At 43.0% G+C, this 26,868-nt stretch overlaps 1 protein-coding gene across 2 annotated transcripts in view; it reads right to left on the reverse strand.

The window, feature by feature from the left end:
* The window catches only part of LOC133118239 (adhesion G protein-coupled receptor A3), a 106,059-nt gene extending 92,112 nt beyond the window's left edge, over positions 1 to 13,947 (reverse strand). Inside the window, exons 1-2 of one of the 2 annotated variants that reach the window (XM_061228068.1) lie at positions 13,868 to 13,947; positions 13,072 to 13,245 (exon numbers count right to left, since the gene is read on the reverse strand). In XM_061228068.1, coding sequence (XP_061084052.1) covers positions 13,072 to 13,245; positions 13,868 to 13,908 — 215 coding nt within the window. In that variant the 5' untranslated portion in view covers positions 13,909 to 13,947. Of the gene's footprint in view, positions 1 to 13,071 lie in introns of both variants that reach the window. The other variant, XM_061228069.1, reaches the window with a different exon arrangement.
* Between the last annotated feature and the right edge of the window lie 12,921 nt (positions 13,948 to 26,868).

Here is a 26,868-nt window from a genome sequence, read left to right on the forward strand (position 1 = left end):
GCTCCGTCACAGAGACGCCGCGGGGCCCGGGGCCCGTGGCCTGGAAGCCTGAGGTAGACGCAAACCGTAAACACCGGCGACGGAACAGATGCATCGGGCATGTGGCTAACGAACAGAATTATAATGAGCGAGAGGGGAATTTTTGTCATTAAAATTAAATGGGAGATGGAACAGATGTGTTTTTCAATGCTGCTAACATAAAGCCATGCGTACACCACATGCCAGCGGAGCTATGAAAAAATAAATGAATTAATAGACTCGTTAAAAGTGACAGTTCTACAGCAGAAATCAAATAAACCGGGAGCCCACTCTAAACCACTCCTAATGGAGGTCATGCTCATATTGATAAATTTAGGCCAGTCAGGGAGTAAAATCTTTATTTCCCTGTCAGTACCCCTGGGCTCTCCTCTCAGAACCACATAAAATATTAATATTAATATCTCCAATTGCTAGCAGTGGAGGCGTTTGCATGATTTTTAGGACAGGGGGAAGGTCAAGGTGCAGTTGCTGGGATGTTATTACTTAATATAGCACCAAATACAAGAAAGCAGATTAAAATATAAGACTGTAACATAGGTTGGCATAATTTCTAAGCTCATATCTGTAACACTCAATGGTTTACAACAAAAATGAAAGGACATCAGCACACCATCTTAAATCCCCCAGGGGTCTCTGCCTCCACTATATGACCTGGTAACCCTTCACACCCTGACCTGTACACAGACGTGGAAAGTCCAGAGGTCAGAAAGTAAACATCCTGCCCTGCGTTTCTTCCAGCCAGCTGATTTAGACAATCATTTCCACTTCCTGGCAGCAAATCCAGGTGACTGGAGCAAAATAATGGGACTTTTACTTTCTGAACCTGGATTTTCCACCTCTGCTTAAGTAACCTGTAACTCATTTCAATATATTCCCTTGACGAAAAAGGAACCTCGTAAACAAAAGCATCCTCCTTATTAATTCCCCTTAAAAATGAAAAAAGGCACAGTGAAATCCTCTCATTTTGCTGAGCCAGAAGAGATGAAATGTCTTCAGTCTTTCGGCTCCAGCAGTGTAGCCACACATGAGAAGAACAAGCAGGACATTTGTTTTAGCTCCAGCGAAACTTTAAGAGCACCCTGTACCTGAACCCAGACAAGCCACACAGCCTGGCTGTGGATCTAGATTTATATTAATTTGATATTCATAAATTCAATGGCTCCCAAGAGTGAATATTTGAATAATTAAACTGCTCTTTTGCCTTGTATGAACCGCTGCATCTATCTCGCTTGCAGATATCCACTTTCACCGACTCACTAATTCACATACTCCCTCTCACTAATTTCAGTGATCGGTCATGAACGTGGGCTTTATTTTTTTATTTACATTCAAATTGCACTTTTAAATCAACCAGGGACGGAAAGTGGCTGACAAATCAAACGTCTGAACAATCACAAACATGCAGCCTGACCCCTAGGCCCTGCTCTTCCTCAGGGGTCACAGCTGACCAATCACATACAAGCACAGGATGTGACTCAACATCCTGCGCCAGGTGCAGACCCTAAAGGAACAGACAGACTTCTTTGCATCCTGAATAATATCAGCCTACGACACACATGACTGTAACAGTGCATACAACATTCTCTTTGTCAGTTCATTAGAGCAAGACTGCTTTAAGGTTACACAACACTAATAATATAATAATAAATGTTATTTATAGAGTGCTTCACAAGTGTTCTGCTCAGTGAGCTTCACAGCAAGAAGAGAACAGAGGAAGAGAAACATAATAATGGGGAAAAGTTTTTAAAGTAGGACAAACAACATGTAAGGAAACTAGCGTGGCATAATGTATAAGGTAATTTTAAGCAGAGCGGAAAAGGCGGGTGTGGCAAGGGTGCAGTTTGCGGGAAGAAAGCAGGGCAACCGGAGGACCACGCCTACTGGTGACGTAGGCACACACCTGGACTACGTCATGAACTAGTCCAATGCGTAGTCCAATCTACGCTCTTTCCGCAGTAGGTGTGAGACCCAGGAACCATCTGGGAGGGGGCCATGTCCAGGCGTGTGCATGAGTGCTGCAAGCAAAGCTTTGGTTTACTTTGTCTTTATTATTTTACTTTGTAATTTTAACCACGATCCCATGAGGGAGAAGGGAGATCATTTGTTGTTAATTAGTGGCTTCACCCTCGCTCCCTCTCCCTTCCCCGCCCAACATTCCCAAATAAAATGCCGGTGCATTCCGGAATTTCCGTATCTCCCTGTGTCCAACACAGTGCGTGACAGTGGGTTTGGACCCATTTCACCGTTTAGCGTACAGCTCTGCACCCGTCCCCCTGCCTGACCACTCAGGAGCACATCCACCTGAGCGTCAGGCGCGCTGTATTGGGAGAATCCCAGGCCTTCATCCCGCCGTGTTTACGCAGACGCAGACCCGCATCACGCTAGCGTGTGCGCGACCGCCGCGCGGCCTCCAGGAAGTCCGCAGCTAAACATAGCTGAACATTATGTAAACAGCACATAGCTAAATTCTACAGCGCCCTTCCAACTTTCCGCTTACAATATCAATTACGTTCTGCATGGATAACTTGTTTTCTGTAAAAAAAAAAAAAAAAAGAAGTAAACATATGAAATGCAGTCTGGTGGGGATGGAGCGAATGCTCTCCTTCACCCCTTTGTGTTTATCCCATTAGTTCCAATATGGAAGACTGGGCATATCTACAGCATGTCTGTGTACCAATGAGCTTCATACATAAAGGGACATTGTAATGCTGTGTACAAACTGTGTCAATGCATTTTCTTTCCTCTAGTGATACTATAGGAACACTGCAAGAACGTCCCCAGTTTGTTGCATCAAACATTTCTGATACATACTACTCAGTATGACTTTTGCTTTTCGCTCTATCATTCGTTATAAATGCAACAAATAGGGCAAGCAACTGTTGACAGATAACAGCCCCAGCTGTGAAACGGGTCACTTCTGTTTTCCATTTCATTCACCATGCAACCGACACACTCTTGTCAGCCCGCAAATATTTATATTTATATATTTTTTTTAAACCAACAGGCTAAAGCAGAAATAACTCCGTAATTCAAAAAGCACCAATCACAGGAAACCAAGTAGGGCAAAGATCAGAATGCAAACTATTCTAAACAGCCTGATCTGCCAGCTCCAAGGTTTTCTGACCGCTACGCCTCCACCATCCAAATACTGTTATTCTATAATATCGGGTTGCTAGGCTCTACAAACCAAAATAACATATTTCATACCGGCTAACATTGACCTTGGACGTGAAACAGAGAATGTTCTGAAGTTCAAGTTGGTATTAGGAGAGCTTCAATTAGACCTCAGCCAAAAGCCAAGCGGTCCGCCGCATCTCGCCGCCCTACTGGCCAGAGGGGGAAAAGCAGCCTTGAGTTCACCTTAATAACAGCCCACTGCTTAGATCAGCCGTGAGAAATTACTGTAACATAATATAAGTATAACTGCCTATTATTTAATCCCCTCTGTTTTTCTCCTTCAATCAAAAGACTAATCAGTCCCTTTACCGTAACATCTTACATCAATAATGCCTCTTCTTTGAGGTCCCAACCCTCTGTGGTCATTATAGATCCCATTTCACTTCACAGGAGTCACGGTGTTCCCCTCAAAGTCCTGGTCAAAATCCCCTTAAACCGACTTCTGCACACCGTGCCATGTAATCTGATTCTGATTGGCTACACAAAGCTTTGCATTCTCCACTCGCATCGATTCCACACACCGCCACTGCAGAATAGAACAAAGTTCTCAGTTGACCTATCTGGTCCAACGTAGGACAATAAATAAACGGATAAATCAAGTGAAAAGCCATTGCACAGTGGGGAGGGTGACAGGGCGGTTGGTGAGAACGTCCTGTCCTGCTGGTAGCCACTCTGGGTGTTGTGTAATATAGGGAACGGAGATTTGAGGCTGCCGTCGTGTCTATGTATGGTCTGCTGCCGCTGCTCAGCAATGCAGACATATGAAGGATCCCTGGAGTTAGATCCCCTGATTTATTTCCATTTACGCTCTGTTTCCATTTCAAAGCCAGGTGAGATGAAGGGAAACAGAGAGAGAGGGAGCAAATAGGGAGAGAGAGAGGGAGCAGAGAGAGAGAGGGAGCAAAGAGAAAGAGAGAGAGAGGGACCAAAGAGAAAGAGAGAGGGAGTAGAGAGAGAGGGAGCAAGGAGAGAGAGAGGGAGTAGAGAGAGAGAGGGAGCAGAGAGAGAGAGGGAGCAAGGAGAGAGAGAGGGAGTAGAGAGAGAGAGGGAGCAAAGAGAAAGAGAGAGGGAGGGAGCAAAGGGGCGGCCTGTAGCGTAGTGGTTAAGGTAAATGACTGGGCAAGGTCGGTGGTTCAATCCCCGGTGTAGCCATAATACGATCCGCACAGCCGTTGGGCCCTTGAGCAAGGCGCTTAACCCTGCATTGCTCCAGGGGAGGATTGTCTCCTGCTTAGTCTAATCAACCGTACGTTGCTCTGGAAAAGAGCGTCTGCCAAATGCCATTAATGCGAAGAGAGAGAGAGAGGGAGAAGAGAGAGAGAAGGAGAAGAGAGAGAGAGAGAGAGAGAGAGAGAGAGAGAGACTGGCATTCATGTGAAAAGAGGTGCCACTTCAGAATAAAGAATAAAGGTCCCTCAGCTGGAAGTATGAAAATGAAAATTTTATTGAGAACATACATTATACAATACCTTATAATACATTACATTATATTATTGTGTGGTGTGGCATGGTGCACTGCTATGGGAAGTATAGCCAGATGAGTACTGGTTAAAATTCCAGGCGAGTACTCGGTAAAGGCTCTCGTTCAGAGCGTCAGCCCAGCCCAATAAATCAACTTTAAGCCCAGGACATCCAATTAGCTGGCTGTAACCAGGAGTCCACAGCTGGAGAATACAATTAACTTCAATGTGCCAGCGCAGGATGGAAGCCCTGTGGACAGAGTTTATCGGGTTTCCACTGCATAAGTGCCTTCTAATTACTCAGCAAGTGTCTACCGTTCACCACCAGGGAGAGGAGGGGGCCCAGGCAATGCACACTGCCGTACGCTTCTGCAAGTTACTTAACTCCATCTTGTTTACAAAAAGGGACTACACATCCCATAAGCCAATCTGCTTGCTGCAAATCCTCAGCCATCTCTTACAATATCTAGTGCTCATCTAGGCGAAGAGGATGCCTCTCTATGGGCCAGCACTCTAATCAAATACAAAGCTTTGCCGCCAGTACATTTTTAGTGCTGAGGTGAACTGTCCATAGGGTGTTAACACACTTAATGAACCTATACATTGCCACCAATTTCAGGACCATTCCAGGTCCCATAATAGCTGCACAGTAGACTAAGCAAATTATATAAGATTAAATAAATAAGAAGATAATGTAGCCTGTAACCTAGACTACACCCACACCCACAAAGTTGACAGTTCCAGTCCACACTACTGAAAATGACCTTACAGTGAAGGATAATGGGCCATTATGAGTCCATGCAAAATTTTAACACCCAGGTAGGATCAACACGCACAGGGGATTGAAGATCCACTTTGACAATAGCTTTTTTTAATGAAGTGAAAACACAGCACAGCATATTGAAACACGTGCGCTTCACTTTGCAACAGCAGACGCGCCGCCGTTTAAATAACCCCTGTGTTGGTTCTGTGAAGAAAGTGGGAGGTTTGGGATAGCACGCCGGAAAAGTATCCTTGGCGCGCGGCGTATTTTTCTTTCTTAATATTTTTAGACGGCTGACATTCGAACACATTCAGACGCATTCTTGGGTTTTTCCAAGGCATGTGCGATTTATGATCTTTTGTGTTCCTTTCACTGGTCATGAACTCTAGCGCTGTTTTTTTACTCTGAGACAAAGCTGAACTAACACACTTTCAAACGAAAAGCGGTGGTATCCACGTCTTTAATGCATTTGGCCATGGCATTCATACTTCCCACATTATCCATTTTTCACGTCAATTTTATTTGCTCTAGTATGCCAGCTGTGACATAGCAAAATGACTGCATAAAGTATGTCGCCCTGTTACCTTTATCAATAATGAATATCAAAATGAAAAGTAGAGTCGCTCCCCTTATCAATATGAAAAGGCAAGGTCAGGCCAAACTGCAGGAGAATCCAGCGGCAGCTCCTTGAAAATATTTGCACACAGCTCCTCTCTGACAGCCTTACTAAGCCTCAGCAGTGTACCGAGAAGAAAAAGTGAAAAGTGACCTTTTAAAATTGACAGTTTGAATTCTCTACTGAGGAAGCCGATGCATCAATATTCAAAAACAGGCATGGTGTAACTAAGGGCAATATCGTGGCAATGGATATCCTGCCTGTGGGCAGGTCTCTTCATGAATGATGAAGCACTGTAACACACAATAGTACTGGAAGCTTCCGTTACCTACTGAAACCTCCTGAACTTAAACTGCCGGGAGGAACAAAGGACCCAGGAGCCGACGCATGGCTCCTGAATCTGTGTAGTCTATAGAACCTGGTGATGGTGGTGAGACTGCTAGCTCCCATCACTCAGAGTACAGTGGGAAGTATTTGGTATACTTGTCTATTTCACTGTCCATCTAAGTCTGTTGACAATTTCAAGGTGCCTTACTGGCATGACATGCACTGTGTTGCCAAAGCAAATGTTACAAAAAGGTAATAATAAAAAAAACCCCACTCTCTGTCTGTCTGTCTACCTTCATCTCTCTCTCCCCTCAAATACCCCTTCCGTCTTCTCTCTCCATATATCATGTCAGTCTCTTTCTCTCGCCATATCTCATGTTACACGGTGTTGGCTGTGGTTTGATAGTACACACAAGACACACTGCATAGCTCCTGAAAGATGGAAACCGCACATCTTTTTGTGATTATTTGAGGTGCATCTTTTATTGGTTTGGCAGTTCTCACCTCAGGATCCAGGCAGCCCAGACAGAATAATCTGGGTCTATGACATCAGCAATCACAGCACACCCTGGCCACTGAGTGCTCCTGTCACAGCTCACCTCCAGCCTATATCCACTGAACAGCAACATCCTCACAAATCCAAGCACAGCTCAGAAAGATTTATTTTAATACTATGCACTTCTACGCTCGCCGTTTCCTTAATTGTATATGTTTAACACTAAAAGAAAGCTTTTTGAGCTGCAACCTCTTGTATGAGAGGTCATATACAAATAGTTTATTCTGATTGTAAAAACATAATGATTTAGAGAGCCAATCTTACAGTATCAATGATGTTCCTTGCTTGGTCTGTCCTATAAATTCCATCCTCTTTATTCATTTTATAGCTTGAATGGATTTAGTTCTAAAGAAGCGCTTCAAGCGCCATCACCTTTCAGTGCCAGTCCTGTATATAAATTTAACTCACCGCACTCTATAGTAATCACCGATTCCATCCACACTTAACCTTGTACAACCTTTTCACAGGTCGTCGTAGAGGCGTTTCTGAACTAACGACTAACAGCATTTGTTTGTCGTTGGCTGAATACCCTTTGTCTCTCACATGCAGACACTCCACTCTTCTGAGGTCATGTTATGCAAGAGCAGGACTTCAGTCATATGAAATATTGCCGTTTACAGTGGAGCGTTTCACAGGATGGGTTTTATATCACAGTCCTGGCAGCTCTCTCTCCCCCTCCCTAGAGTGTCCCCAGATATCTCTTTTCCTCTCTCTCGCTGTCTCTCTCCCTCCGAACGAGAAACTCAAGTCTGAGCTGTAGAATTTCATGACATTAGCTCAATCACAATGATTCCTCTCAGTTGTACAAATAAAACCCTGCCACACACATTTTATTTCAGGCGGCAAGCCTGTTTATTTTTGGATCGGCGTACAGACAGACTCTAGAGGTCTTATTTTGTTGTAGGTATGAGGGACAGGGTAGGTGATGTGGCTGTTTGCTGTGCAGGGAAAGCAGTGACATTGGGCGCAGGCAGGAGAAACAGGGAAGGGTACTGGACCCAGCACTATCAGTAAGGGAAGGAGGCATTTCTGAGGAGGAGCGGGGCTCAGTGAGGACTAACTGAGGAGTAAGTGAGGACTAAGAGACAGGCAAGCACAGTTTCAAGGGAAGTGTAACTCCAGAAATTAAGAGGGTGGTGGAAGTTGACAAGCTGCTTGTTGGGAACAGGGAAGGTGTTCCTTGTGAGGGTCTGTCTATAGCAGAGCAGTTTCCAGTATGTGAAAGTGCAAGTCACACCATAGCTCCTAGAAGCGTGGGTGTAGTGGAACAGGCTTTGGGATTGAGGAGTGAGCATCTAGCAGCTGATGTCGGACAGCTAGAGCGGTGGAAAGATGATAATCTTTCATAAGTTTCTAATGCGTCAGACCTAGGCAGTCAAGTAGGTGAGGAGCCACTGTACACAATCCAGGAAATTAACGATTGTCTTGACGGGAACTTTCTGTGAGGTGGATTAGTTCCCAGCAGGGGATAAACTTGTGTCATCCGATGTTATGTTTTAGAAAACAGTCACATATGATGTGCCAAGAAAGAAGATATTTAGGCAGAAACAAAGCTGACTAACTTCTACTGAAGTATTACATCATCTAGCAGAAAATTATTATACATGGATCTGAGCTGTCTATTCAATACTTTCATGCACATTTTTCTTCTGAAGATGGCCTCTGTAATCATGAATTGTGGTAAAGTAAGTAGCAGTTTGTGATGTTATTAAGCAGAAGAAACTTCATATCACCATTTTGAAGGAAAGGGCTATCTATTAGGGGCAGGGGGAGCTAATGTGTTAGCAAACGAGAGCCAATTTTAGTTCAAGAGGCAGCTACTTATTCGTCTTACAGAATATGTACACTTAAAGGACACGGATGCCTTGGGAGCACTTTTCATTTGTAACAGAAGGCAGCTCAGCAGTAGCAAATCCCCCCTCTTCACCTGATGGGTCAATGACTTTGGATTCAATGTCAGCAAATCTCAGTCTAGCGTTAATAATTCCCCTATCTGGAAAGGCATCCGATGTAAGCCATAAGATAAGAGAATGGGAACAGACAAAAAAAAATAGAAAAAATAAAAGATGACCATTTGTAATTAATGTGCTTGGAACAGCACGCTCCACTCTGCAGAGGGCGGGGTGTCGAGGCTATATGCTAAGCACCACTTTTTACTGAAAATGGAAGTGATGAAGTTGACCGCTTTAACATTGTTGTACCATCCTGTGCTGCAGACAGAATAAAACAAGGTACAGAGAGAGCTCTTTCAGACAGGAAGTAGTGTCACGGAGAAGCCTTTGTTCCATAGCTCTGTGGCTCCGACATCTTTAGTTTGAGTCAGGCTGGGGAGTCAGGTGCTTGCAGGGGGATATGGTCCAATATTGATGGCTCCCTCTCTTCGCCTTCTACCGCAACTGTTACTGAAACTGGGAGGACATGTTCTCTCTTTTAGAACATCACCGCTTGGGGACTTCGAGGAGAACAGCAAGAAGCCTAGCTGAATAATCCCCACCAAAGTCAGAAGGTGAGCAGGGCTGCCTGGGCTGGATCTGTCCCTGTGGGGACTTTGCCAGTCTCTGAATAAAACTCCCATAGAGGAGAGTACAGCAGGCAGTGTACAGTTATTGATGGGGTGGTAGCTTTGAAGAGACATGGGGCACACTTTTATTCAGCGGTGGGGCAGGAGGGTCCTTTCGTAAGCAGGGGGGAGACTTCAGCTCATGACACCGTTTCACGCTCAGGGCTGAAGGGACCTGTTTCAGCAGGGGTTTCAAGGCCTAAGGGAGGAATTCTCACTGATGCTTTTTGAAGACGTGCCCCCAAGTTCTCTACAGTGCAGAGGAAATTGAAGTGAATTGGTGAATTCTTGGTTTAGCGAGGGAGGCTGGGTTATGGAAGATTAGGTAAAGCTGCATCATGGGGATTGGTCTGAGAAGCACAGGTAGGATAAGTTTAAAGCTGAGTTGAGGACCGGGTTTGCATGAACTTGGCTGAATGTACAGACAGGATGCAGGCTGATGAGGATTTTTAAAGGTTTCTTACACAGTTCTGTGAAAGTATGGAAGCACTCTCCTCTCTACCCAAACTGCCAGTCTCAATTGGGACTCAGCGACTCTTTTACTTGACTCTTACTTGACTCACTACTCTAACTCACCCAACTCACAGAGAAGTGATCCCAGATTCACTCATTGACTGGCTCAATGACTTACTGACCAACTCACACACTCATTCAACTAGGGTCCTAGATAGGTAGCAAAAGAAAACTCTAAATCACCAGCATAAAAACAGTACCCGCTGAGCTGTTGCCTGAACAGGCCTCTTCTGCCTACACAATACAAATTGAGATTCAGCATAATGCCACATTAAAAAAGAAAAATTACGGTCCGGAGGGAAAAGCTAAGCAAATCCACTTGAAAATCACTTTGCACAATCATACGTGAGCGCACTTTAGTCTTATCACTGTTTATTTTCACTGCAAATGAAAACAAAAGGGAGAACAGAGGAAAGCCACTTCAGGTTGCTGGAGGTCACATTTCCTAGTGCAGGAAAAGCTCTCAGCCAAACGCAGACCGTAGGTAACAAAGCGACTTTCAGAGGAGTGGAGCAGGCGGCACGCAGGGTGGACGGGCTGAACGCTGGGCTTTCTTAAAGAGGACAGGAGTTTTCAATCCGAAGCCACCAGCAGCAGGCCATGGATGAGAGAGGCTGCCACCCATGGTTCTGTGCTCTGAGTCAGACAGAGAACAACAATGCGTACATGATAAGAAGCAGGGGAGTAAGACCGGCTCTAAAGACTAACAAACATTCCCTGCTGTATTCACCTCAATTCTCTGAAGTACCTATTCCACAATACATTTTCGAGTGCATAGTTTGTCCCACAAGAAAAACACTCTTTAAAAATCATCAGAACTGGAATGACATTTCTTCATGTGTTCAATTTTATTTAAGTTGGAATTTTTACTGGTACAGAACAGAGAAGGATAAATCCAAAACCCAGACACAGAACCCACTGCTCCAACCACTACACTACACCCCAATGTAATGCACAAATGCAGAATAAACATTTAGGCTTCAGATTCTACCCATTAGGCAACTAGTGAGCCTAGGTTAGTGGAAATGATATGCTTCAAAGAAAAGATTTATTTAGGCAGAGAATCACATACAATTCAAAAATCATACGAGACACAAGGGATATAAACATACATCCTCCACCCAGCCTAGTCAAAGCAGATCCTCCAGGAACCTCCTGATCAATTTTTGATGTTTCCCCCGAAGTAGCATTTAAGACACATATGACAATATTAGCCTTCATGCATTAATAACATTACAACCAGGGAAGACCATATACAGTGGCAGACTTGGTTTATATTGCATACCATGCTCTAGAATTAGGCCTATTTCATACCCGTAAGGGGAGCAGGAGTTATTTCTTTATGCATTCTAATGCAACCACAGAAATGCTGAAATGGACAAGCGGGGGTGCTGTTTAATTTAGCCTCCGCTTAATGGGTACATTCCTAACAGTAATACAGCAGTTTACAAACCCGAGTTTATCCAGCAGGTCACTGGCCGAGCGTGCTCTCCACCTGCCTCTCCCCTCTTACATAAGTGAGAAACGCTGAGGAAGGGAAGCCGTGCTTCTCCAAGCCCTCAGAACACATCTACATAAGAGTCTCAGAACACATCCACGTAAGAGTCTCAGAGCACATCCACGTAAGAGTCTCAGAGCAGATCTACGTAAGAGTCTCAGAGCACATCCACGTAAGAGTCTCAGGGCAGATCTACCTAAGAGTCTCAGAGCAGATCTACGTAAGAGTCTCAGAGCACATCCATGTAAGAGTCTCAGAGCAGATCTACCTAAGAGTCTCAGAGCAGATCTACGTAAGAGTCTCAGAGCACATCCACGTAAGAGTCTCAGAGCTGCAGTCACCTATTAGCGAATGTTGCACTGATTCAGCCAACCTACAGAACTACTGACACAATGTGACACAATGTCACACACTGTGACACACTGTGACACAATTCATACCAAAGCTTTGCATCTGCCCAATATAGTAGCAGTCATGCAACAGATAAGTCATTTTATATGACCACTGGCAGACGATATTAACAAATACTACGAAGCGTCCGCTACACAACTGCTAGTCTGCTCAGTCATGTGTGAATCAATTGAATAACATTACATACTACTAGAGGTTATTCATATTCATATCAATATTAAGGCAGGATGACGAAAAATTATTTAGTCAACAAATACCTTGCAAAACATAATGCGTTATATGCTGTAATCTTTCTTTACTGACTGATGTATGGATGTTAACCAGAACAGGGTTGGTGAGGAACAGGAGAATCCACCAGAAATGATTAGAAGAGAGGGGGAAAGGTAGGGAGGGCAGAGGAATGGAAGAATCCATCTAAATAATACACACTTATGAAGAGATGAGTGATTTTAACTGGCCATGGGACAAAACCCCTCGGAGAGAGCCAACATATTGAGTATGTACTTCTTCCAACAACATACTTAATATGCTCATGCTAAACACTCAGAAATATTAAAGATAAAGCCGAATCGAAATCCAAATGCTCTACTGGGGAAAACTAATGATCAGACTTTCAACTTAACTGACCTCAAATGGGCACATCAGAAGAAAAGTTATCAAAGTTACTTTCATCACAAAATATATAGAATGAGTAGCCCTGACATCTAATGCCATTCAAGCTCCAAGGGGGGGGGGGGGGGGGGGGGGGTTAGGGTTAGGGTAACCGTCTATGAGGTTAACTATCAGTATGATTAAGTGATTTTGAATACAGTGATTTGCTGCTTCTCGGAGGTATTCACAGGTAGTCAGGTGTCAGATCCATTAAATATTTTTCGGAATTTATTTATTTGTTTGTTTATTCAAACTAAAATGCACGGGTTAAACACGCTATGGTGTTTGAACAATAACACAGCTTTATCAGACAGTAGTGCTTGTGCTACAATTGAACGTTTTTTTTATTTTAATTTTAATTTCTTAAATATTGTTCTAATGTGTCAATTCTATGGCATGACAGTTAGCTTCATTTCCGTACTGTCGGTGGACATCAAATTTGCATTGTTTAGTGCTACCCAACAAGTCGATGTTTGGTGCAGTGGAGAGGGTGTACTCACAGCGAAACCGTGGTATTCGGAAGAAAACTGGGGTGGAAGGTGTCCATTAACTCCGCTCCGCTACACACAACTTTCACACGGACTGTCTGTCTGCTTAGCTCCATGTGTCTTTCGGACGTACAGCGACAGCCGTCAATAACGAGATCCGGACAGCTTCTGCTGGCTGACAGCATCCTCCACAATCCGGCAATTACACAAAATAAGTTCAACAGTTTCATTGTGAGAGTAATGTGTCTAAGTTATCCCTTCGCAACTCGGAGAAAAAGTGAAAACCATTTCACGTCTGTTTCACATCGATGGATGAATGAGTTCTCCCCAGGTGCGGTATGACGGATAGTTCCTGAAATAAACCCGATTAATCTGTCCGGAGTCGCACGGCTCGTTTCCCGGTGAAGTGCGCACTGCATCCACGTTTCACCTTATCACAACTTAAAACCACATCTAACGAACAAACTCGTCACTGTTGCTGAATATTTAGCGAAAATGCAATACATTCAGTGGCTATCTGCAGATGTCAGTACTGGAAAAAAATAAACAAACAAACAGGCAAATAGTAAAACGTATTGTGTAGATTGCTATACCCTTTTTTGGTTTGTTTTGTTAAGGTTTCCTTAGCTTAATTTAAAAATATGATTCCATCGTCCATCTGTCTGAGTATGTACAAAAGCTGTCAGTCAAAACTCTCTCAGCTATGTTTGATCTTTCTTTGCTGAATCCAAGCGATGAAAAAGTTCCAAAGCTAGTATGATTCAAGAACTCCGCTAGCAACAGGTTACCGAGAGTGTTTGGGACTTACCGCCCGTCAGTAATGCCTATTCGCCCACGGACTCTCAACATTGGATCCCGCAGATATGAGTCCCGTCTCGCCGCCCTTTCCAAGCCGGAGGGAAGTGGGTTCCGTATTTTGATTGGCTTAAGAATAGCCACATGACGAATTAGTGCACGACTTGACCAGATCACATGTATTTCCCTTTGGTATTTTTTTCTAACGTTTTTAAATGTTACATCTACACCCCAAACGCAGACAATATCATTATTATATTATGTATGCATGCCATTTATTTCCATATTTACTGCGTCAATATGTTCATACTCCAGTCACTGAGATGAAGTGTCCTCCTATCCAAAATGTGCAGAATTGGTCTGCCAATTTGTTTGTCCTTCACCTGCATGAAATCTGTAAGCTATTAGTAATTGTCCACTGCCCAATTTAACGTTATGTGATTTGCTGAGAACCCCTTTTTATGGGGAAAATGCACTCTCTACTGCCTCTTCTCTACTGTATTCTACTCTCTGCTATTCTGTCACATCCTTTCAATTCATTTGTTCCATTTTCTGGTCACGAGTGCTTGCTGTGAATGGGTGTACAATTTGTGTTCTGTTTGTTTTGGCCTTTAGTTCCAATTACTGTGTGTTTGTCTTGCCCACTTTTTATTGATAGTCCTTTGTGAAAAAGACACAAACTGCTCACAATGTTCTGTTAAAAAAAATGACAAGGAATTACAGTAATGAGATTTGCCATCTGATGGCATCGAGCACCCATTCTCTTAGTGTTCTGAAGATAATGAGTCTGCAATATTAGTCATAATTAAGCATAAAAGTAATTAACTGCTGATGTGTTTTAACCATCATACTTGTTAATCATACTAAATAATTGCATTGATTTATGCAATTATCTGCTACAATCTTTCTTTCCTTAGGCCCAGTCATTGGTTGTATTTTATTACTGCTTTCTTCTCTGATCCATTGGATGCACCTGTTCTGTTTCAGTTTTCATTTTAGTTTAGTTTTATGTTTAGTAGAGGTAGTACTCTTAGTAATAAAAGTAGTAGAAGTAGTAATAGTAGTAGTAGAGGTAGTAATAGTAGTAGTAGCAGCAGTAGCAGTAGTAGCAGTAGTAGCGGTAGTAGTAGCAGCAGTAGTAGTAGTAGTAGTAGTAGTAGTAGTAGTAGTAGTAGTAGTAGCAGCAGCCGCAGTAGTAGTAGTAGCAGTAGTAGCAGCAGTAGTAGCAGCAGTAGTAGTAGCAGCAGCAGTAGTAGCAGTAGTAGCAGCAGTAGTAGTAGTAACAGCAGTAGCAGTAGCAGCAGCAGCAGTAGTAGTAGTAGTAGTAACAGTAGTAGCAGTAGTAGTAGCAGTTGCAGTAGCAGCAGTAGTAACAGTAGCAGTAGTAGTAGTAGCAGCAGTAGTAGTAGTAACAGCAGTTGCAGTAGCAGCAGTAGTATTAGTAGCAGCAGTAGTAGTAGTAACAGCAGTAGCAGTAGTAGTAGCAGTTGCCGTAGCAGCAGTAGTAGTAGTAGTAGTAGTAGTAGTAGTAACAGTAGTAGTAGTAGTAGTAGTAGCAGTTGCAGTAGCAGCAGTAGTAGTAGTAGTAGTAGCAGCAGCAGCAGTAGTAGTAGTAGTAGCAGCAGTAGTAGTAGCAGCAGTAGTAGTAGTAGTAGTAGCAGTAGTAGTAGTAGTCTTAGTAATAGAAGTAGTAGAAGTAGTAATAGTAGTAGTAGCAGCAGTAGTAGTAGCAGCAGTAGCAGCAGTAGTAGTAGTAGTAGTAGTAGTAACAGTAGTAGCAGTAGTAGTAGCAGTTGCAGTAGCAGCAGTAGTAACAGTAGCAGTAGTAGTAGTAGCAGCAGTAGTAGTAGTAACAGCAGTTGCAGTAGCAACACTAGTATTAGTAGCAGCAGTAGTAGTAGTAACAGCAGTAGCAGTAGTAGTAGCAGTTGCCGTAGCAGCAGTAGTAGTAGTAGTCGTAGTAGTAGTCATAGTAGCAGCAGTAGCTGCAGTAGTAGTAGTAACAGCAGTAGTAGTAGTAGTAGTAACAGTAGTAGCAGTAGTAGTAGCAGTTGCAGTAGCAGCAGTAGTAGTGGTAGTAGTAGTAGTAGTCATAGTAGCAGCAGTAGCTGCAGTAGTAGCAGCAGCAGCACATCTCACACAGCCCACAGGCTTGTCCAATTAGAGGGTACTAATGAAGGAAACTGATGGGTAGTCTCACTGGTCCCTCATCTGGCTTGTGGAGCCATGAATATGCTGCTGCCCTCATTTAAACTTCATCCGTTTCTGCCCCCTGTCCTCTGCCCCCCTGCCCGCTGTGCCTGTGGGCATCCTGCCCGTCTTCACATGCAGATGTTTAACTGGAAACCACTTGTTTGTATGTATAATTATATTGGTTAAATGTGCCAATTATGGTTATTAAATGGTTCTCACTGAGGGCAAACTGCACTTATGTTTGGATTTACCTCAGCGCCCCTCGGAGCCCTGGCAGCTTAAGGCATCTACTGGGATGCGTCTGTTTTCAAAGCAAACACCATATCAGAACAAAATAAATAAATAAAAGCTCACAATAACATTTCCTTTTTCTGTGTTCACACTTCAGGGACTCTCTGTGATTACTCTGAACTGACACCTTAGCTGACTCCCTCTCTCTCTCTTATTCTTTCTCTCTCTCTCTCTCTGTCTCTTTCTCACACACTCCCCTGTTCTCTGAAAAAAGAAAATAAATTGTGCTTATTATGCGTGTGCCGGTCACAGCAGGCCCATCTGTTTACGGTCTACCTTGTCATTATCAGCTCTTTAAAAACCTAAGGGGAAATTTGTTTCTGAGATAACTTCATGGAAGATTTCATCCATCCATCTGTACTGTGCAGACTGAACATACAGGGTCGACTGGCTGATCATACGTGTCCTACACAGCTATATGAAAACTGCTAACAAAAAAGAGTGGGTACATATGAGAGTATATCCAGTTTTTTAACACCAGCCATACTGCTGAAGTGATAGGCTCTACTAGTTATTTTCCCTTTACAGTATACCCCTGTTTCTAGGTTACAAGCAGAAAGCCATATTGTGAAAGATTATAGTCAATATTGTGGGTAATTGATGCTCTGCTACCATTTGAACTCTAATCCATTTCTGGGAAATAGTTCATTGTATCTCATGGCAACCAAACTAAAAGTGACGTCTGATGACAATTTCTTTTGACTGAAAACAAGGTGAGCTTTAACATTCGAGCTGATAGCAGGAATAAGTACAAAAGATGAACAAAAATGGTCTCAGATGAAAATTTTAATAACATTGTTATACTGTTTCAGTTTTTTGACACATTTGAAAATATCACTGCACATAAACACGCTTCTTAACCAGCATATGAATGAGAGAAGAAAACCCTGTTCCCTTTCCAAAAAATCAGCAGAAGTTGTGGGTATTGTGTAGATTTTTATCAAGCCCCATTAATCTCCATGCTTGTGTGACCATAACGGCTCTCCAGGGTCGGGTTAAGGCGAAGGCAGCTGGATCAGCTCTCCGTAAGGGGTGAGGTGTCCCCCCAATGCACCCTACCCCACCCCCACCGCCCTCACTTCTGTCCCCATTAACACTCTCTCCCTCTCTGAGGGGAGCTGAGACCCCAAGAATTTAACACCGCTGCCTGACCCAGCAAACGTCCAGCGTCCACTTACTTTCACAGCGACAGGCCTGGCCCAGACTGATTCTGTTCAGACTTCCAGTAAAACCAGTGACTTGTTCTCTATTTTTCTGTCTGTTCCTTTCCCTATGAGTTACACCTTTACTTAGAGGAAAAGGGGGCTGGGGGCTGGCAGGTCTTGCTGGGAGCTTAGCCCTAAAATGCTTAGGGTCTAACTCAGGCTGGCTGACTTCATCATTCATAAAGATAAATCTTTGACGGAGCACGGAGACAGAAGCATTTTTTGGACGCGGGCCACAGGCTTTTGCTTGGCTGCTCGCATGACTCTAATAGAAAGCAGGGCTTGCGCTGCCTCCAGATTTTGTAAATATTTGCTTAGCAGCAGAGAAACAGATTTCCCTGTCGACAAACAATGAGATGATAGCAAAATAAACTGAATTCAACTTAAAGATAAATGTATACGGGCGTATATGCTCTGTGACACCGTCTGTGCATGTGTGTTTTATTTTTGCTGCAAATGGCAGAGATGTTGTCTAATTAATATGAATATGTATAATATGAAAATGATCTTTTGGTGGTTTCAGTTGATATTCATATACTGTATTTGTGTGGCCAGATATTCCCATATACTGGCCACAAAGTTGATGGTAAATGCTAGACACCAAGAGCATAGGAATTTTGGCATTGAAACAGTCATTTACAGAGAAGACTGGCTTTTTGTTCCTGCATCATGAATGTAATTCTCCCTCATTACAGCAGCCGTGAGAAACGAAGGCTAAAGCTGGCCACACGCGTGGGTGCTGAAGACATGGGAGTGGGGAAACCGTGTGTGTCAACAGCGATGGCACAGCTAAACAACAGAAAACAAAGTCATATACTGCAATGGTCTGGTCAATTATTATTGTTATTATTATTATTATTATTATTATTATTATTATTATTAGTAGTAGTAGTAGTAGTAGTAATAGTATGATTATGGTTATTATTATTAATATTATTAATATTATTAATATTATTATTAATATTATTATTAATATTATTTTTATTCTTATTATTGTTGTTGTTACTATTATTATTCTTATTATTGTTGTTGTTACTATTATTATTTTTATTCTTATTATGCTTATTATTATTATTATTATTATTTATTTTTTATCTTTATTATTATTTTTTTTAAATTATTATTATTATTATTATGGTTATTTCTTAACATGCTCACCCATGTGACATTACTTGTAAACTTACAGAATCGCTTTTTATGTTTGACCAGTCCATAGGCACATTCACAAGCTTTTTTTAAAAGCTTTGTCAATAACTGGAACATTTCTTTGGCAAACTTTAGAGAACCACATACTGTAAACAAGGCTTTAAGATTTCTATATTTTATTTTCAAATATCTTTTCAATGATAGATAATTGTTTTAGTTTGTATGTTCCTGCATTGAAACATAACAGTGCTGGCAGTTTAGATTTTGGTTTGGTATTGAGGCCAGTTACAGTGCCAGAGTGGACAATGTAAGAATATTCAAACTGGAACATGAAATTGTTGGATTACATTGCCTTACATAAGGAATGGCACGAATGCACAGATGACTGAAGGGGCAAAAAACTATTGAGTCCCATATGCAGAAAACACTGCCTGTGACCCTGAAAAACCTCTACTAGTTTACACTCAAGGATCCTGCTTCCTGTTCTGAGTACGCACTAAAACAGAGACAGAGAGGGGGGAAGGTTATTCCAGGTGATCTGAATGAAAGGAGAGGAGACATGGCAGGTGGATATCACAGCATGTTCTGTATAATGCTGCCTTTAGCGCTATGCATCACCGCCTATTGAACTGAGCTGTATATTACCAGCAGGGTCTCGCTGATATCAGCTCTGCGATATTTATTGTTTCTCTCCTAACACACGCTGAACATCACGGAGCCAATATCAGCAGAACCGGGCCATAAATCTCTTTGTCTGAAAATCATCCTGATGAAAAACTGTAGCAGATCACAGCTCTATGCAGATCAACAGGGGAGAAGGACATGAGTGGCTGATAATAATAAAGGCTTCCACGCACAGGTAGCTGCAATAATACAAAAGGCTGCCGCTCAGATGCTGGCGTGAGGTAATGAATGCCTCTGGAAGTAATCCTCCATGGTCATTTGTCCCGGACATACACACAGCGTCATTTATCTCTGCGGTGCCAGGAATACCATCACCTCTGTTGACTCCTTTCTCCAGGCTCTGGCAACTTGCCTCTGGCCCATAAAGCACTTTTAACTGCCACCTCACACCTCCACAGATTCCCCAGCCTATAGCAGTCTAATGGCTGCCTCATTCTCTCTCATTACTGTAAAAAGGTTTACTGTGGCTAATAGGAGTCCCCAGTGCTGTATTTCGCAATTTCTTGAGGAGGTGTGCTAGGTGTCATAGTCTGCTGCCAATGCTGTTTTGTCTGGCCACATACCTTGACTATCTGTGAGAAGCAATTCTGGAGAAAGTCACAAGAATTTATGATATACCTCCTTCATAGGTCCTCAGTAGCAGAGAGGCTCATGGGATTGTATTGAGAGAGGCATGATACCCATTACCTCTGAACCCCTGGATGCCTTATGGGAGCTCACTGAACAGTGTTTACCCAGAATAGTAGGCTAGGCATGCTCTGCTTACCCCATCCTGACAACAGAGGGTACAAAATCTGCATTTTCATTTTCACATCTGACATGGAGGACACTGCAGAGATGAAACTGGTTTCATGCAGATCATATAGAATTTAGTTAGGCCAGCCGTTCATTCAAAACACATTCAAATGTTCCAGGTCAGAGAACATCCTTATGACGAATAATAACTTCATGTTCATATTCTTTGTTAACTGTTTTATTTTATTTTCTTCAATGCAGGACCAAGTAAATGGCTTTTTATGACTAACCTTTAGTAATGCTCCTTGCTTCAGTCATTGCAGATGCTAAAAGCACCCTTGTCCAGGATTCAACTGTGGTTTGGGCGTTTTGTATTTTTACATTTATTTTATTTACATTATTTTTCATTATTTTGCAGATTGCAGATATGTGTTTCCCCTTGTGATTGGACCCCCCTTACAGAGTGCCCCTGATCATCCAGGATCCCCACCATGAGAACTACTCTGTGGGCTGAGAGCCGCTACCCCCCCCCACCCCAAAGCCGCTACTGTCAGACACACAGGCCACTGTTACCCACAGCTGGGAGAGCCGCCACACCAAAACCAAGGAACCCTGGGAAGGAAACAAAGTAGCGTCACAGCATCCCCCGATCCCAGGCTTTTTCACTATCTCTCTTCTGCCCCATGCATCCAGAAATAAAATTCCATAAATTAACCCCCCCCCCGCTCAGTCTACGACAATTTCTCCATTCAGAACATGCATTCTTTACTAAACAGAATCCCTTCTTTTATCCAAAAAGTAAAAAAAATGTCAAATGAAAAAATAAAATAAACACATTTGGGTAGAAGTGGAACCAAGAACACATAGCCTTGCGCACTGGTCACCTGCTGAAGTTATTTTGTGCTGCACATTATTACCAGAACAAAGTGCGCTGTAAGACACGCCATTAGCATGTTCTCCGTCATTCCCGCCGCGAGACCCGCGCGTCCGCGGCTCGCTGTCTTTGGTCTCGGACAGTCATCGCGTAACCCCCACGCACTCCACGGCGAAGGCCACAGCGAACACAGCACGGCAGTTCTACCCCTGCCCTAATTGCAGTTATCCACTGGTGTGAAACAGGCCCGTATAAACTGTCAGGCTGCCTGTGAAGTCTGTTTTTCCCCACGACTGTAATTTCACGCCGCACAGGCCTGCTGTCAGTGAAAGCCTGTTTTCCGTCTGTATTAAAGGGCTGATTTTTAGCACTATTCAGAAACATCTTATTTAGATCGACTACAGAGGCTTGTATGCCGCAGAACAAAGTGGTGTGTGTGTGTGGAGGCTCCAGTGTATGCTAATGTGCAGTGCTTTCTGTGTCCTCTGAATAATTTCCTGATCAAGAGAACTTCATAATTTATTTATTATAATTTTTTTTACATATCAGTGCTCATGTTAAACTTAGTTCGAGTTTTTTGTTTTGGGGCATGTAAAATATATTAATGAAGGAGACAGAAATGGGGGGGGCAGAAAGGAAAAGAGAGGGAGAGAGAAGGAGAGAGAGAGAATACAATATAATACCATGGGACCACCAAGGCTTACCCTGGCTGTCTGCCAGACAGAAAAATAAATTCTGCTTTCAGAGAGGCGAGTGGCCTCTCCGTCATCTACAAAGTAAGTGAACTGGCATCTCTGAGCTCAAACCCTTCTCTCCATCAAGCCCAGAGCACAAGGGTCAACCAGGACACATGAACCCATGACCGATCTTTATGTAAACGGATCCTGAGCGTATCGATAATGTTAATCACGATTACAGTCTCTATCACTTATTTTAAAACTGCTCTCCACGTCTTGCATGAGAGGAGTTGGCACTGGTTGTTGGGCGGCCTCTGGTGTTGTGTCTAGGACAGGGGATTGGCACTGATTGTTGTATTTAACCGAAGGTACGGCCATTTCCTTGAAATGATAAAAGACGACATATCTTTCGCAGAGCCTGAAAACCTGACCAAACCTGTTGAATCAATGAGGTGCTTTGATGCTTGTGTTACTCATTTACACTTTATTAAAGATGTTTTCATTCATAGTATGTGTGTGTGCACATGCATGTGTGTGTGTGAGTGTGTGCATGCGTATAAATATGCTTTACATGTGTGTATACTGTACATATGTGTGTACTGTACATGTGAAAGTGTGTATGCATGTGTGCTTAAATGTGCACATACTGTATGTGTGCGTGTGTGCATGTGTGGGTGAGTGTGTGTGTGCGTGGGTAAACATGTGCATACTGTGCATGTGTGTGTGGCTGTGTGTGTGTGCATGTGCGCATACTGGACGTGTGTGTGCATGTGCGTGTGTGTGTGTGTGTTATCATGCACATACTATACGTGTGTTTGCATGTGTGTGTGTGTGTGTGTGTGTGTGTGTGCATGTGCATGTGTGTGTGTAAGCATGCGCATACTGTACGTGTGTGTGCATGTACGTGTGTGTGTGTGTAAGCGTGCAAATACAGTACGTGTGTGTGCGTGTGTGTGTGTGTAAGCATGCGCATACTGTACATGTGTGTGCATGTACGTGTGTGTGTGTGTGTAAGTGTGCACATACAGTACGTGTGTGTGCGTGTGTGTGTGTGTGTAAGCATGCGCATACTGTACGTGTGTGTGCATGTAACGTGTGTGTGTGTGTAAGTGTGTGCATACAGTACGTGTGTGTGATGTGTGTGTGTGTATGTGTGCATGTGCATGTGTGTGTGTAAGCATGCGCATACTGTACGTGTGTGTGCATGTACGTGTGTGTGTGTGTAAGCGTGCGCAATACAGTACATGTGTGTGTGTGTAAGCGTGCACTCACTGTACATGTGTGTGTTATGTTCTGCTGGATGAGTGCCATAAAGGCCTGTATTCAACAGGTCGTTGCTCTAATGAGGCCCTTGTGCTGGTGGAGAGGTACAGGAGAACAAAGGGTCCCGGCTCCAGATGAGGACCCTGCAAAAAACACACATATCCCACAATCCTCCGGGCCACCTTGACTGTGCATGAAATAAAACACCATTCCAGAACTGCTGTCACCTCTCACAGCCCCCCCCCCCCCCCCCCCTACTGTCTTTCAGGATCTGCAACCTCCTCACACCCCTGCTTTTCTGCATTTTTCTCAAACGGCTCTCAAACAGCAGCACTCCGTAAGCAGCATGTTTGAGTGCCCATCCCCCACCCCAGTCTATAAGAACGTGCCTTCTCCTTTCAGCCGGTTACTTGTGCTTATCGAGTCATGATTAAAACTCAGCAGCAGTGATACAGGCTGTCAATAGACTGTCAAAGGCAGGCAGCCACCAGCTGATTCAGCTCGTCCTGGATCCAGCGGCTGTGCTCACTTTCAGACACAGCAATTAAAAAACAAGTCTACTGAGGGCCCATTAACAAAGACTACACTGTGAAGAGGCAACGGAACAATAAATCATACAGAGAATATGAGAGACAGAGAGAGATAGAGAGACAGAGAGAAATCATCTGAAAACTCCACCCACATGTCAATTTTGATTATGACTTAATTACTTATTACCCATCAGTGTTATCACGCTGGTGGCTGTATTGCTATGGAAAGGGGGTAGTCTCAAGAGAGCTGTTGGGGGACGGTCCAACATAATGAACTAATGCCACAAAATATGTGTTCACATTTGTTTGCAGTAGCTGCCCAGTGTCAGGATGTAAAGGGATGTCTTGTGCCATTCCTAAAAACCACAGCCAGAGACAAGCCTACTCTGCACAGAGATAATATATGCAGAGAATTAACAGAATTAAAGTGTGTCCAGCACACATTTCCATTACATATAGAACAACGCGCTAATACGCGGCAGGGCTACTGCTTGCAATTAGGGGGCGATCTGTGCGTACTCATCGTAGCTAAGCCTATGGATTTCAGTAGTTTTAGTATTTCAGACTGGCAGAAAGATTAATGCCTTCAGTGAAATCCACTCAAGTTTATACAATGGTTTATTCCTCTATCCAAGCAACCATCAACATCTCATCATCTGTACGGTTCGCCGAGCAACCCCCCTCCCAGGAAACGCAGTGGAAAATCGGATGGGCGGCTGATTTATGCTCCAGGGGAGAGAAGCCAGAGGAATAATTTCTAATGTTCTGAGTGAGAGAGAGGTTAGCTGTCATCACCAGGGTGGAGGCCCCTCACTGGGCTTTTCCAAAAATATCAACTTCTCCCACGAACATGGAAACGGGCACATGAGAGATGGCATGTGACAGGAAATATGGTTTATTTCTTTTTAGGATATTATGGGACTTATTGATGGTGGCCAGGTTCAACTATTTTAAATGCATTATATGTTCTTTTATATTTTTACATCTTGGCGAGTTGGGACTTGGTGTTATTCCTGTTTTCATGGAAAACAAACAAACACAGCTGACCCCAAACTGATATCCATCTGATGGCAGTTGAAGCGTGTAGCTCTGTATGTTTCTGAAAACCTCCTTACCGCCCCAAAGCTCATGTCCAGCAGCCACTGCGGCCTGTACATTGGAAGGTCCCCACGCCGAAGACAGGAAATGGGTGCTTCCAGCTGCTCTGGCACACCCTGACATCACTTCCTGTCGTTCTGTTCTGTCTGCAGGTCAGATGAGCTTCATTTTCTTTTGCTCTACCTCAAAAGCTCAAACATAAATATGCCCCTAGTGAAAATAAATAGATTGTTTATTCTTGTTTATCAATGTTCAAAAGATAGCTCTCTGCTCGAAGAACTATATTTTGCTTTGGTAAGAATATTATATAACAAAATCCTTCTCTTGCCCAAGGGAATAAACAGAAACTTACTGCTTCTTATTTCAGATAACATCAAAAAACGGTATTAAGAGCTTGGATAATGCATTTGCTTAGATGTACATGTTTTAATTGCCTTACACTAGGTTTACAAGGCTAAGAGCGAAGAAACATCCAGTAACAGGACAAAGTAACCCAGTAACTGTGTCATATTTGAAATTAAACATAGGACAGAGAAGCATCTCTTTATGTTAATGTCTCTCATGGGTCTTCTAGCAAAACAATGCTATCTTAAGGGCTATGTTACCTGGTGTGGAAGATCTAGGTTCCTCTTAGACAATGAACAATAGTGATGGTATTCTTTAGTTTTACTGCATGTGATTTGTTGGGTATACTTTGTTGGTGGTGTTGAGTTGTATGTGATTGGCTGGATGTCATTGGTGGTTGGATATGCTCTACATGTTTGTATTAGGAGTCCTGATCTGACTTTCCCCTGTAGCCAATACAAAACCTGGGGTATGTGTTCCTTTCACCCAGCTCACACACCACCATTTTCCAGCCCTGTGCCCACATAATAATAATACTCATTGATTTGATATGTGCACTTACATTGACTCCAGATTAACCCTGGCTTCGTGGTGGCTGCACTGAGCTGCATTTTTACTAATTTATGTATTATACTGTAATTACAGTAATGGAGAAAGTTTACATCACAGTCACTGTTAACTGGATGCTTGAATTTAGGCTGTTACGCAAGGGTCATTTTTCTAATGTTTGAACTCTTGACTCACTGATTGTTTAGATTATTTAGAGGAGACCAGGATGTGCACTCTTCATTATTGTAAAGAGAGAGTGGCGGATATGCACTTTAAAAGGGGAGATGAGAACATGGGAAAGAGGGGAAACAGGAGGAAGAGAGGGATAGAGGGAGAGAGGGATACGCAGATGGAGATGGAGATGGAGAGGGCAAATGCTTTATCCTGCCTCAGTAAAAGGAGGGCTCACAAATGATATGTCTGGATTGAGTGCTCTCCATCAAGAAGGCATTTCTCTCTGCTTGTTTTTCCCTTTAGAAAATCAGTCTAAATAACACAGGGCAGCCAAGGGCTCGATGCTGCCCAGACTGCCTGCTGCTCACAGCCATAAAACAACTATAACAGGGCTGGAGCCAACAGCAACTAGCAATGTAAATGTTAAGAGTGATATTAACCGCGTGTGTGTGTGCGTGTGTGTGTGTGCCTACGTGCAGGCATGTGTGTGTGTGTGAGCAGTTGCATGGGTGAATACACTGGGTGAGGTCTTGTCTTTGTATTTGATTGCATGAGATATGCCATTCTCAGAATCTTTTTTTATCTTCTCTCTTTATTACATTTTTTTCAGCATCTGAACTGTTTTTATTTTCTTTCTCCCTTTCATACAGTCGAGTTCTGACTGTATAAAATATATTTTTTAAAACAGTTAATTACAGTACTTCCCTAAAATAGAGGCGTTAACCTCAGTGTAGGGGTTTTTACTGTAAACCACACTGTATAACTGTGTTTTAGTGTAATGCTATTACAGTAGAGAAATCCACACATCCAAAATTTAGAGAATGAGCTAGGTAAAAAAGACTAATGCAAAATAAGAAAGTGATAACTGCACATCGCTAGTATGTCCCAGGTGAAATATTCAGTTAAATCCGTGAGCAGTGACAACACGAGTCTGCCTATATAAATAAACACAAGTGACACATCAGCAAGTCTCCTTAATCAATTTGATTATGTAACAGTACACATAGGACACTGTGACAATCACCATATCAGTATTCCTGGGAACAGAGATACACACTGGGGGTTATATACCTGGGATATAAAAATAAAAGTCTAAAAGGTAAAAACTGTAAATCTAAGTGAGATATTTTTCCATGTAGGATGTTCTACACTAGCGCTTCTGTTTCTGTGTTCTCTTTGAGAGCCTTCCTTCCAAAAATAAACCTTCCGCTGTTTGTAGTGTTCAGCATCTCTTTTGTACTTTGTTTTTT

This window comes from Conger conger, chromosome 18 (assembly GCF_963514075.1).
Source record: "Conger conger chromosome 18, fConCon1.1, whole genome shotgun sequence".
Lineage (NCBI taxonomy): Eukaryota > Metazoa > Chordata > Actinopteri > Anguilliformes > Congridae > Conger > Conger conger.